Genomic DNA, 13,777 nt, shown 5'->3' on the forward strand with positions numbered 1-13,777 from the left:
TAAAGTGTAGCTAGGCATGGTAGCATATGCCTGTAATCCCAACATTTGGGAAGCAGAAACTGGAAGATCTCAAGTTCCAAGGCAGCCTGAGCTACACAGTGAGTTCTAGGCTAGCCTGGGCTACTGCATGAGACCTTGTCTGAAAAATCACACGTGTTCATGTTTACATATATGTCACACAGGCTGAAAACATGCATACATCTCAAGAACAGACTACCTTTATAAAAGAAGAAAAAAGCGAAATTGAAATGTTTCCTTCTGAACTAAATGGGAAAGACAGAGAGACACAGACACAAACACACCACACATACAGAGAGAAGAGGAGGAGGAGGAGGAGGAGGAGGAGGAGGAGGAGAGGGGGGAGGGAGGGTAAGAGATTTTAATTCTTCTTTATTTTAATATGACAGCTATAATTGACAAAAAAAAAAATCCAAAAGCTGAAATGACCATTTGGCATGCAGGAAGCAGCTCTGGGCAGCACTGTGGTCTGTTGCTGATTTGTTTCTTCAGGATGCATTTGTAGCCATCCTTCATCTAACTCATGCCCCACAAACTCTAAATACGTCAACACCTAGACGGATTTAGACTGATAAAAGAGTGTGGGTGGAGTCCTTGGCTCACTGGGACACTGGAAATTAAGGTTGGACTGAGAGCTACTGAAAGAGCAGAGAACAAGGAATGTGTATATGCTCCCCCTCTTTTCAGATGAAAGGCGGGAACACAGGGGAAAGACTGTGTTCCAAAGACAAAGCCATTCACCCTGAGAATTTCTGAATCAGTGTCACTGCACACTCTGCATGAATGTCTTGCTCAAAGGACCCTTTGTAAACAATTAGGAAAAGACAAAACACACCACCAATTAGACCAAGCCATTTCAAAGCATGCAACGTTTTGTTTTTGTTAGATTATGTTGATAAGTGAAACTCGGTGGAAATGATTCTGGATTCTGCAAGACAGTTGAAAGACCTCCTCTAATGCCTTAGGAAAACAATGAGGAGACATGGATTGAATCCAGTGGCAATTGGCCCAGACCTGTTTCACTGTTATTAGGATCTTACTTCATCCAGTACTAATGAGACTTTAAGCCCAGACTCAAGCTGAGATCCTGGGTAGGAAATGTATCAGAGGGGAGGTTATGCAGGCATCCTGCCACAGAGCCATAGGATTATCCAGCATGGGACTTCAGAGCATCAGGAGGATGCTGGGAGCAGATATGGACTCACATTTTAGATTCTGACCCTCACTTGACTCAGCTCCTCAGTTAGAAGTACCTGGCTAAGCCAGGCCTGTAGGCCTGGTCCCCAGAAATACCAAGATAATACCTTTGTTACTGTGAAGCACTGTATTTTGCAGTAAGTTCTTTTGCAGCATGGAGCATTAATACAATTAAACAGAGCCACTTATAAAAATGAATAGTGTGTGTGAGTACGTGTGTGTTTGTGTATGTGGGTGCATATATACGTGTGTGCTTATGAAGACCCAAGGTCAGCTTCAAGAATCGTTTCTCAGGAACCATGCACCTTGTCTTTTAAAACAAGGTCTCTTTTGGGGCCTATGTCTCACCAGCCAGCCAGCCCCACAGGGGACCCTGCCCATCACAGTGCTTACCTGGTCTTTTACGTGAGTCCTGAGGTTCAAGCTCAGGCCTGCATGCTCCCGCAGCAAGCACTTTACCAACTGGCCCAACTCCCCCGTCCCCAAATGCACAGCTCTTTAAAGCAATCTGAGACAAAAATAAATAAATGACACACTTTTATGGTGCCTATATAAGCCTTAAAGCTTGCGAACCCTGCGGTAAAACATTGTTAAACACTTTATGGATACAGACTGTCTCTAGATCTGGATAGAAAACAGTGGCAAGGACATACACAGTAAAATCATGGAAAAGGTTGTATCTGAGGACAGAAATGAGCTACGGTGAGAGACTACAAAGGCGACATCACCACCGGGTACCATGTTTTACTTCAATTACATTTCTTTAAAGATCCAAAGCAGATGTCAAGAAAGAAAAGGAAGCTGGGTGGCGGTGACGCACACCTTTGATCCCAACACTCAGGAGGGAGAGGCAGGTGGATCTCTGTGAGTTCAAGGCCAGCCAGGGCTAAAACAGAGAACCCTTGTCTCAGGGGAGGAAAGAAAGAAAAGGTAGGAGGGAGAAAAAGAGGAAGAGAGAAGATGTCTATTGTGGATGTCAGGTGTTGGCATGTTTTTCTTGCATTTTGAAAATTGTTTCTCTATTCCAGGCAAAGGTGTAAACGTGGATTTAGTTATGAGCATGTTCAGGCTGGGCAGGACACTGTTCATGGCAGGAGGTTCAGATGTTTTATGGACACGTTCTAGCAAACCTACAAGGAGCAAATAAATGCTACATTATCTGAACTGACACAACAAGCATGATTTAAAAAAAAATCAGTGATCCCAACCCACCTTTTATACCCAAAATGTGTTGGGAGCCTACAGTTAGTGTGCTGGCAGAGGAACAGCAATAAACTGAAAACCCACAGTTGAGGCAATTAAAAATTATAGGACAGTCAGATCTGGGAGCCCAGTTGCTAGTCCAATAGCTAATTCTAGCTGCTTGGGCGATGGAGGCAGAAAGGTCTTAAGTTCAAGACCTGCCTGGGGTACAGAATAAGTTCATGACAACTCTTAAACACAAACGTTTATAAACAATGAAAAGGGGACTGCAGCTACAGTTCAGGGGTTGAGCATTTGCCTGGCATGTGCAAAACTGTAGGCTCAGTCCCCAGCACTGCAAAAAAATTCTTAAGTGTTGCAAAATGAACACTGAAAATCCAGGCATGCTGACCTCTGGTATGGATAATGAAAGTAAAAGTAGAGGAAAAACAAAAATCAAAACAACAACAACAAAAAAAAAAAAACTACTAACAATGACTTGAGCACTGCCATTCAATAGGAGAGTCGACAGAACCTGTAGGATTTTATTTAGAGTTGACAATTGCTACGATAACTTTGTTTGGTTTTTAATGTTCTCTTGTTTTCCTCTGGAAAGGAAAAGTGGTATTCTATTTTAAACTTTAAATGTATAAAATGTAAAAACTCAAAGCATTTTGATTTTTTTTATTACAGTACAGCTAAATGTGTACACGAAGAACTGGACACTTTCCTCTCTGACTAGAACTAACTGTGGTCTAAGCTTGACTATTATAACAGCATCTTCCTCGGATTTGGTTGCCATAACTTTGTTATTTTGTAGGCATGTTACAGGCTAACCTCCAAGCTCTGAAGATTGAATAAGGGGATCTGACTCAGAGTGGTTGTAGTTTGCTAGTGTAGAGTTCTACCCTTGATTTTTTTTAATCTCAATTAGTCACTTTTTAAAATGATATTTCAGTTACCTCAATACTATGGCAATTGTGTCTGCTACTACTGTCATACAAATCTGATGCTCAGGGTCAGATGTGCAGAGGGCAGCTGCCAGTCGCCACACAAATGGTGGCCAAGAAGATGGCCATCACAGTAAGAACTTTCCCTCTTAAGTCCTGGGCATGTAACAGAATGTTCTTATATGTGATTGTAGATCTGAATGAAGAGGTCTTTCTAGTCAATGTCATTGTGAAAGAGAGCTACTGACTGCCTGAGCTTTTCCATGCTAGAAAACAGAGCTAAAATTCAATCCCTGCTCAAACTCAAAGCTTTTTGATGTCTAAACTTTCCGAGTTAAGCTATTCCATCAATAAGGAGAATGTAACCAAAACCTTTCTGCACAGAGAGTATGTTATTTCTTCACAGGTCTCTGTTCAGTCACTGTACACATGTCAGGAATCTTGCCCCAATAAAGAAACCGTTAATATTTTTATTTTTAATTGACCATTAAATCAATTGATTGGGGGGAAAAAGCCTTAGCTTGTAGTGGTGGTGCACACCTTTAACCTCATTTTCGGGAAACAGACAGAGGCAGGCAGATCTCTGAGTTTGCAGCCAGCCTGGTCTACAGAGTGAGTTCCGGAAAAGCCAAGGCTATACAGAGAAACTTCGTCTCAAGGAGAGGAAGACACTAATATTAGGTGAATTATTCCTAAACTGTCCTCCATGACCAATATCTCAGATTTATTTATTTACATGTTTATACATGGTCTGGTTTGGTTTGGCTTGCGGCGGGGTCTCTGCAGCCCAAGGTCACCTGGAACTCAGTGTGTGTCTGAAGATGACCATCACCTGCTGTATTTCCTCCCGGGCCCTGGGATTGGAGGTACGCATCACCATGCTGAATATATGAGGAGTGCTGGATCTAACCCTGGGCTTCATGCATGCCGGGCAAGCACATTACCAACCCTGCTGCCCCCATGACCTATTCAGTTATTTTTGTGTTGCGATCTCCTTATGTACCTGGGCAGCCCAGAGCTCATGACCCGCTCAGACCCTCCAGGGATCTGGGATTAAAGACATGCTCTCCACTCAGTCCATAGGTTTATATAGCGTTCCTGAATGATCTCCGTCTTGGATCTCCCAAATCTACTCATTATGGGGAAACTGGGGCCACTCAGTTCTAAAGCATTCTTGCTGATGATAAGGTTAGAAACACGTGAATCACAGTACAGAATGGCATGAAAGCAGTCCATAAGTCTTAGTCGTTTTACTTAACCACTCACATTTTTATTAGCAATTGGCAGCAAAAGCATCTCCAGAAAGACCAGGCAAAATCAAAAGAAAGGCGAATCGGAGAGAAGGCTTCGCTGGTGTGAAATGAAATGACGTCAGGAAATGCATGCTGGAGAGCGGACCACGCCTGCTGGCATATCAGCCTTAGGTAAGAAGATCTCCACAGAGATGACCCAGTCTCTCCTCCGCACTTAGGAGGTCTGAACTCCGGTGAAGCCAGAGAGCAGGCTGGAGGTGGGAGCCTGCATGATGGCTCCACAGTTGTGGACGAAAGCACACCCTCAGGAGAGTGCTGTGGGAAGCGTTCCCCCACGAACCGTGGCCGTAGGAAGGCTGACCTCACAGTGAGGCTGTCAGGAAGTGGGCATGCAGGTGCCCGCTTGGCAGACATTTGGAGAGGTTGGTGGACGGCAGCTGGGACCACCGCTGGAAGGTCTGCCTACACCAGTCACACAGCAAGGGGGCTGGCAGGGAGGAGAATGGCAGCCACTTCCATTGGACGTGGGTCCGCCACAAGTCGGTTGGCCAGAAATCATAGCTCGTGATTTACTGCCGCTCTTTACAAAACAGGGGGGCTGGCAGGGAGCCACCGGCTGGCAGATGAAGGAGATTGGAGGTGCTGGTTGACAGTGGGGTGGCTGGCAAGGGGAGGGCACACAGCAGATTTGACTGCATCGACACATACAAGTTAGTGGCAGGCAGGGGGCTGGCTGGCAGGGCTGGAGAACATAGCAGACCGGTTGGTAATAAACTGACTTGCAGAGCTGACCTTCACCTTTGATGGGCTGAGGTGACCCTCCTTGGCAGCAGGTTGGTTGGCATGAAGTAGCCTCACAGCTGGCTGGTAGGCATGGACTCTCAACACAGGAAGTTGCTTCAGAGCAGGGTGGCTGGCAGAATCTATCGTCACAGCCTGATGGGGCACATGGTGTCTGGCATGACCCTGATGTGCAGTCAGGTCCCTTGCCGGAGCCCTGGTGGCCAGGGCTGTTATCACAGACAGAAGATTCCAAACAGGAGGGCTGGAGTGAGGCAGCTGGATGAGGAGCCCCACTGGCGTTAGAGGCACAGCAGGCCGTGTGCGAACCTATGGGTTGGCAAACGAAACCCACGCAGGAAGTTTCTGAAAAGCAGGTTGGTGGACAAGAAACCGGTTCAGAGCTACCTGGGGCACTGCTGGATCGTTTGTGGTTTTCTTGATGTGTGACCAGTTGCCATGTCCTACTCCGGCAGGAGCTGGGCAGACGGATAGCATTCCTAATGCTGTGACCATCGAAGCATGTAGAGCTGGTGGGCACAGCTGGAGCAGCTGTGGGGTTTGCTGGACAACAGCTGTTTGCCATGGCGTTCCTGCTAGCCAGGCTGGGAAGCTGCAGGTTCAGTCTGGCTTTGAAAAAAGCAGCTGATTCCACGGGGATTATATAGTCCTTCCTCAGGGTGTCGCCTCTACCTGCAGCATCTTTCCTTGTTATTGTTCTTATTCATTTGTGTATAAGCATCAGATTAGAGCTTCAGGAGCCCGGGAAGATGCCCCCACTTAAAAACAGAAAACATGTCTTTCGAGCTGGGGGTTTTCTTTGCTGGATTTAGATGCACAGATGCCACTCTGGGATGAGCTGTCCCTTTTACTGGCTGTTCCTCAGCCTCACCAAAGCAGGCTTTTGCTCAGTACCCTCTCATCAGGAGGCCTCCTCCAAGCTGAGGCCACTCTTCCCCCAGGAAGCAGTGCTGTGCCATCAGAGCAGGTGGAGTGATGACGATATTGGAAGAGAAGGTGTGAGAGCGAAGATGGAGAATGAAAAAGAAAAAAATCAGTCCATGGATCCCAAGATGCTTAGGCGTGCCCCCTCTCTGGAATCTTCACAACAGCTCTTTGAAACTTAACTCTCAAATCGCTGCCAACAATTAACAGCTATGATGGCTTCTTCCATTTACTGCACTTGGTTCATTTATCTTAGCAGTGACCTTAACTAGTAAATATTATTGGCATCCTTATTTTTAAAGTAACAAAATAAACTCAAGAGTTGAAAGGATGATTAAAACAATTTTCAAATCCAGAGTGATTGGCCCCAAAATCTCTGCTTGAATTTGGATCTCCCCGTGGAAGTGCAGAGAAGAGGAATTGCCGGGCCTTGGGGAGGGAGAACAGTCACACCACAGGGCTGGCCCATAAGCAGCATGTTCAAGCCCTGTGACAGGGGTCCTCTCCCCACGGCAGTGTGACGTTGGCTGAATCAAGTGAGTTGAACGTCTACCTCTATTTAATAATACGCCTAAAGATGGTCTTTTCGTTCAAACATTTAAAAGACAGGCATTTAATCAAGCATGGTAGCTCACCCAATGCTGATAATCGGGAAGCTGAGGCAGAAGGATTGCTGTAAGTCCAAGCCCAGTGTGGGCTGCAAAGGGAGTTCCAGCTCAGCCTGCACCAGAGTGTAAGAAACTTCCCACATGTTTCTGGGGAAAGTAAAACAAACCTTCAACTAGTTCACAATAGGAGTATAGAACTCACAAAATGGAGATCAACACCTTGTGAATTCCACAAATATGAAACTCCAACAACCAGAAACACCAGGTCATCTCTGCAAAGCTTGTTAAAGTTCAAGCAATCTCTTCCAAGAAGAATCTGTGACGTTCCCTCTAGACTTGCCTTTTTTTTTCCTCTGGGCTCAACTAGATGCTGCACCGCCAACTGATTCCAGCAGCCCACACAAAGTGCACTGTGTGGCCTGGCTCCTGCTGGAGGCGTGCGATGGAATGGAAAGATGTTGCTCGTGGGAGGGCAGGCAGGGCTAGTCTTGACTTCTGGATTCGCAGCTCATTCTGTGGAACAGCTTCGCTCATTACCCACATCTTCAAAGTCCCGAGACATCCTAAGCTGCCTTGATGTTTCGTAGGTTAACTCAGATGCCTCCGAAACAGTTGAAAAAGCTGGAGATTCTGGAGGGGGCTTGGCAAGAGAGCAGCAAGGGAGTAATTGTACAGTAAGCAGAAGCCACTACAGCTGTTAATGATAGGAAACAATTTGAGAGTCGAGCTTTAAAAAGCCAATGTGAAGATTCTAGAGAGAAGGGATCCACTGACTAAGCAATCTTGTCTTATTGACCCCCCCCCAACCTTCTGTCTTAAAAGAAGACAAACTCCTGATGAGAGCCAGGTCTGAAAGACATTCACCCTTGTAATTAAAGAGCCCTTCTCTACCGCTGTGTTTCCCATCATGGCATGGACAGCTCCTGGCACCCTCCTTCTGTTCATTTTGTCATCTTTAAAGCTGCAGACATCACGCACCCCTAGAATTCTGATACTTGGGAAGTTAAGGATTATGTTTTATTCTGGAATATGTTTACCCCAAAGCTCTTCATCTCCCGAAAGAAATTCATTTAGTCTCACCAAATAAGTCAACCAAACTAAGAAACATACAAATATTTGAAATGCAACATCAATTTCAATTTGAAAAATGAAATTCTGTGCTGAGACACACTAGTTGCATCGACAGAAATCTTCATTTTTTAAAATATATTTTCCTCTGAGTGATTCTGTTTTTGTTCCCTTTAAAAAAAAAATACCCGATCAAAAGAAAACTTTATTTTCAATCAGCTTAATGTGATTGAAAGCACTGAAGACATCTACAGTGTCATTTTATGACTGCAAAGACATTTCATGACTACATCAAGAAATACAGTGATGGGGCTGGAGAGAGGACTCAGCCTTTAAGGGGACCAGTGTTGTGGAAGTTTTGGGTTATGATATGTAAACATGTTTTTGTTTTAATCGTAGGTATGGGATATGGGGCTGATTCAGATGGTCCACAGCAGCAAACTATTTGCCTCATACAGGCTCTGAGTGGGGCTGTTTGCCAGCTGCAGATAGTTTAAATCTGAGGACTCTGGAGAGGGAGTAAATGCCAGAGCCCAGAGAGTTCTGGAAGGAAGAAGGCTGCTGGCGCTTCCACCCTGCTGCTCCCGTTCATGCAGCGTGACCAGAAGTTAGAGATCTCCTGAAACAAAGTTTGGACTTGTCCCAAGGAACCTGACAACCCTAAGCGGCAGGAAGTAGCTAAGGAAAACTATGTCCCCTCTCCCCACTAACCTTCTTTCTCTCCTACTGGTGTTGGGGTTTTGGAAGGGACTGGGGTAGAAAAGGGAGAACAAGGTATAAGAAACATAAATGAAATAGTTTTTTTTAAAGGGCACATTGGACCAGAGTTTAAACACCACACGAAAAGCCAGTCTTGGTGTTGGGGGGTCATGACCTCAATATTATTAGAGTTTGAGACAGAAGGATCACTAGAGTTTGGGGTCATCAACCTAGCTTCAGTGAGAGCCCCTGTGTCGATGTCAAGGAGATAAGTCAGAGAGTGATAAAGTAGGACAAATGAAGTCCTCCCCTGGCTTCCGAGCAAACTCACACCTGCGCCCACACATGCACATACACTGTGTAAGTCCCCCCCCTCTTTCTCTCTCTCCCTTAAATTCTCTTAAAAAATAGACTTTGGACTCAACTCTGTGCTTAAATAATTTATGTTATTTATTAGCTCTAACTATCCTGAGTGTGTGTGTGTGTGTGTTTGGTGTTTGTGTGTGTGTGTATACACTGAATATATATAATATTCACATGAGATACAGATCGTTGTATCTGTGTGTTTATATGTGCATGTATATCTATACATGTATGGGTTGTTTTATACTTTAGATTCATATATGATCTTCTAGGGATTAATTAAATCAACATCATTATTAGGGATCACCAGTGCTGTTCCATGTAGCTACCTTCCATTTATTTTCACTTAATCATAATACTTCATTGTGTTGATTAAACCACACTTTAGTTGTCTCTTCATTGGCACATGGCTTGTTTGACCTTCAGATGTTTCATCTTACACAAAGGGAAGAAACAGGGCAGGGAGAAATCTTACCTTGAAGAATAATGATGATTTACATGAAACACAAGGCATAGTGCCTACCACAGAGGATGGAATCCCTGACTAACTGTTCTTCTTACTTTAGAAGGAGATAGGTTGAATCCCAAAGCCCTGTTACGACTGTAACGCCAGCCAATATCTATGTGCAGATAAGTTTTGCTGTTGACTTTCTCCCTCTGTTGTCGTCAAACCTACTGGTTCTCCAATGGCTGGGGTTGTGACTCCCTTGGCATGTCTGACAACATCTGGCTGGTAGGGACCAGAAATTCTGCTTAATGATCTGCAAGGCTCCTCAGAAAATGACTGTCTCAAAGGTCAACAGTGACAGAGCTAGGAAGTCTTGGTCTGTCCTCTCCTGTGCTTATGATTGTTCATATTAGACCTGGAGGACAAGAGACCACCTTCCATTCTGTGTGAAATAAGGGTATGACTTCTTTGAAGAGATTATGTGCTTCAGATATAGGAAGTGATGTTTAGACAACAAGCATCTGCAGGATCAGAACATAAAGCTCTCCTACAAGAAGCCCTGTTGCTCAACCTTCCCTACTGGAAGCAAGACTCACATTTATTGTTTTCATTCCTTTTTGACCCCCCAGAGACATTTGTTTTTTTTTTTTCAGTTTCTCTGTATCCAGGACCATTTCTTACCATTGATTCCTCCATGCCAAGGCCAGAAAGACTTTCCAGAATCCATCTTTTCCTCACATCCCTGCCCTCCATACAGCCCCTCAATGACTTCACATAGGTCCTTCCCTAAGCCAAGTATCTATCTAGCACACAGGGATCTCTGTTGGGAGATCATTGCCTGCTACCCATTCTCAGGGCTCATCTTCCCTCTAAGGACACCTTTGCCCAAGCATCGTCTAATGAACAGTTTGGTCCCTCTTTGTTTGTATGTACTTCTCCTTCCTAGACACCTCCTTCTCTGTACCTGGTTAATTCCTACTTATACCAAAGAATATGAGCCCTTTGCTTTGCATAAAAGAATATAATAACTATCTCATCAATATGTGTCACCCCATGATAGAGTGATTTCCCAAAGACTGGAGACTGAGGCTTCTATCTTTTCATTTTACTATCCATGCTACTTACCTAGCATCTATTCTATAAGGACCACTGGTTGGCCAGTGAGCTGGATGATTAGAAGGAGGAGTAGGTTGGAAAGGAGGGAGGGAAGTTGGAAGAGAATAGAAAAGGAAGGATAGAAAGACATAAGAACAAGAAAAAAGAATAGGGGGAGAGAGTAAGGGAGGGAAGAAGAGAAGAAAAAAAATTTAAAAAGAATGGGAAGAAAAGGGAAGAAGGAGGAGAGAGAGGGTAGGAAAGGAGGGAGGAAAGGGAAGGAAAGAAGGAATATTAGATGGAAGGGAGAACAATACACACTTTGAAAGGAAAGAGAAAAAAGAGGGGAAAGTAAAGAAGGAAGAGGGTGGATAGACTAGAAGGAGGGATAGGAAGTAAAGAAGTAAGGACGGAAGTAAGGGAGAAAGAATAGAAAAAATAAGGGAGGGAAGAAAGCACAGAATGAAGAATCAAAAGAAGCTAGTGAATAATAGATATTTTTAAAGGGAAGGAGAAAGAGAGGGAGTAAAGAATGAAAGAAAAAATGGATGGAGGAAAAGAAAGAACAAAAACAGCTTTAAAGGAAAGAAGATGAAAAGGTGGAAATAAAGAGAAGGTGTTGGAGAGATGGAGGAAAGAGAAGGAGAGAGGAATGGGGGAAGAAAGGAAGAAAGAAGGGAAGGAGAAGGGAGGAAACGCATGGAAGAATAGATGGATGTGTGGATAAAGGGATTGAAGGAAGGAAAAAGAGAGGGATGGAAGGAGAGAGAGATAGATTGAGGAATGAGTGAATGAATTAAAGGAAGAGATTGATGGAAAGAGGGAGGGAAGAAGGGAGAAAGGATGGGAAGGAGAGAAATGGGAGATATAGAGGGAGGGAGGAAAGAATGAGTGGTGGACCAGATGGAAGAATAGAAGGAAGGAAGGAGCAAAGGAGGGGTGGATGGCAGGAGGGCTGGCTGGGGAGCCTTTCTCCAAGATGAAGAATGACTCTACTAAGACTGCCATGTTAAAAGAAAAGCCAGAACAGTGTATCGCTTCGACTTAGCCACTTTTATTGCACAATAAAGTACACCTCGCTGAAGATGCTCCCGAGGAATACAACGCATGAGGACAGAGAGAACCCCGAGATGTGGCAAAGCAGCTCTCCTCAGTGCCGTGGCAACAGAACAAGACAAGAATCTCCCTTTCTCTGTGCAGGAGGTCTTTACCAGTACAACCAGGAGGCTGGTACTTCTGATGAGTTCTCTGAAGCGTAAGCAAGTGGTGGGTGGCAGCTTCGAAAGAACAAGATTCTAGCTAAGTGATAGTGAGCTGTGCACAGGGCTTTCTCGGCTTCTCTCTGGCTTTCAGCTGTTCCTCTGCAGGAACTGGTAAGCTGGGGCAGGGTCAGCGGTCAGCGGGCTTGCCGGCGGCAGACTGGGGGGCTGCAGCCTCGCGGGTGATCGGACTGGCGGGTTTGAGCTCAGAGGGCTGGCAGGGAGTCTCATCTGAGACCTCGGGCTTACAGGGCGTTGAATCAGCACAGTCGGGTTGGCTAGAAGTCGACTTTTTGCCCTCGCGCTTAGCGTTGTCCGGATCGGCACAAGGCTGGCGGGAGCAGACGGGACGGTAGGAGTAAGAAGCCAGGCAGGTGGGGCGGCGCAGTATGGAATAGCAGGAGCGGTAGCAGGCAGGGCGGTAAGTGATGGATGTCACATATGGCTGCCTGATGGTGATGGGTCCAGAGCAGACAGATGGGCGGCAGATGGGACGGCAGGAAACTGGACTACAAGGCTGCCTGCAGGAGCTGGGTATGTAGAAAGTCCGAGGGGGGCAAGCTGGTTGGCAGACGGCAGATGCAGAGGACCCCGGACGGCAGCAGACAGGTTGGCAGGAGGTAGATGGACAGGAAACAGGCTCACCGCAGACAGAACGGCATCGTTTGACTATGTAGCACGAAGACTGGCATGGGCTGGGTACGCACACCGATGGTAGGCAAGGACTGGGCTCAGGGCAGACGGGCTGGCAGATAGTGGAGACACCACATGAGGAGTCTTGGCAGCTGCTAGAGATGCACGGTGGCTCGCAAGGGCGGAGACAAACAGGCTCACACACCAGAGCCATACAGGCAGCTGGCTGACAAGCACTGGCCTCTGAGCAAGGTGGCTCGCAGGGTGGCTCGCAGGGACTGGAGTCACAGCAGACTGGCTGGCAGCTACTGGCTGCAGAGCAGACAGATGGACAGCAGCTAGGTGTCGGGCACACTGGCTGGCAGCAGGCAGGCTCACAGACCACGGGCTCACAGACCACGGGCTCACAGATCATCGGTTGGCAGGAGACAGGCACAGTGCAGACAGCTGAGCAACAGCTGGGCTCACAGATCACTGGCTGGCAGGATGTAGCCAGGCAGAGTACTGGCTGGCAGGATGTGGCCTCACAACACACAGGCTGGCAGCTGCTCACGGAACAAGAAGGCTGGCACCCGGTGGCCTCACAGCACACTGGTTGAGCACAGGTGCTCACTGAGCAGGAAGGCTCGCAAATGGTGGCCTCGAAACACACAGGTTGAACACAGCTGCTCACAGAACAGGAAGGCTCACACACGGCGGCCCCGCAGCACACCGGCTGGCAGCAACTGCCCGCAGAACACGAAGGCTGACAGCACTGTGAGCCACAGCTCGATGACCCACAGCTGTCATCACAGGTCACCAGCTGCCACGTCTGGCTCCGGCAGGAGCTGGGGAGGCAGATGGGTCCTCCACAGCTCACCTCAGTAGAGCAGAGAGAGACGGCTGGCAGGGAGGGGCATTTCCTAGAATAACAGCAGCCAGACATGGTGGAGGTATCTCTGCTTCTGGTGAGTGCTGGGAGGTGGCTGCCTCTGAGTGTGACATCTTGCCAAGGCCTCTCCTTTTTATACTCCCTCACTGGGGCATGTTGTTTGGGGGGGGGCAGCGCATCTTTTCCTCATTGTTGTTTGGGCCCTGTTTCTGGAAGGACATCTTATTATGTCCTTTTTGTTGACCTAGAAGTTGTTTGTCTGCCCATAAAGAAGATGCTTGTTTACTGACTTGCTAAATATGGAAGCCTCAAAGCTACAGACAGTACTGGGATGAGCCTCATCAGGATCACGATGGATGCTCTGTCTATCCTAGCATTGTGAAGAAGGAAAGACGAAAGGAGTCTATA

At 46.5% G+C, this 13,777-nt stretch overlaps 2 protein-coding genes across 2 annotated transcripts; both read right to left on the reverse strand.

Moving 5' to 3' along the window:
- Positions 1-4,976: 4,976 nt before the first annotated feature.
- Krtap29-1 (keratin associated like protein 29-1) lies at positions 4,977-5,966 on the reverse strand. Its single transcript, XM_055620314.1, has one exon. The coding sequence runs from the start codon at positions 5,964-5,966 to the stop codon at positions 4,977-4,979; it is 990 nt and encodes a 329-aa protein (XP_055476289.1).
- Positions 5,967-11,995: 6,029 nt separating this feature from the next.
- Positions 11,996-13,423, reverse strand: LOC129686378 (keratin-associated protein 16-1). The gene has a single exon (XM_055620310.1). It carries the CDS (start codon positions 13,421-13,423, stop codon positions 11,996-11,998), a length of 1,428 nt encoding a protein of 475 aa, XP_055476285.1.
- Positions 13,424-13,777: the final 354 nt, after the last annotated feature.

Source organism: Psammomys obesus, unplaced genomic scaffold (assembly GCF_907164565.1).
Source record: "Psammomys obesus unplaced genomic scaffold, mPsaObe1.curated_primary_1811, whole genome shotgun sequence".
Classification (NCBI taxonomy): Eukaryota; Metazoa; Chordata; class Mammalia; order Rodentia; family Muridae; genus Psammomys; species Psammomys obesus.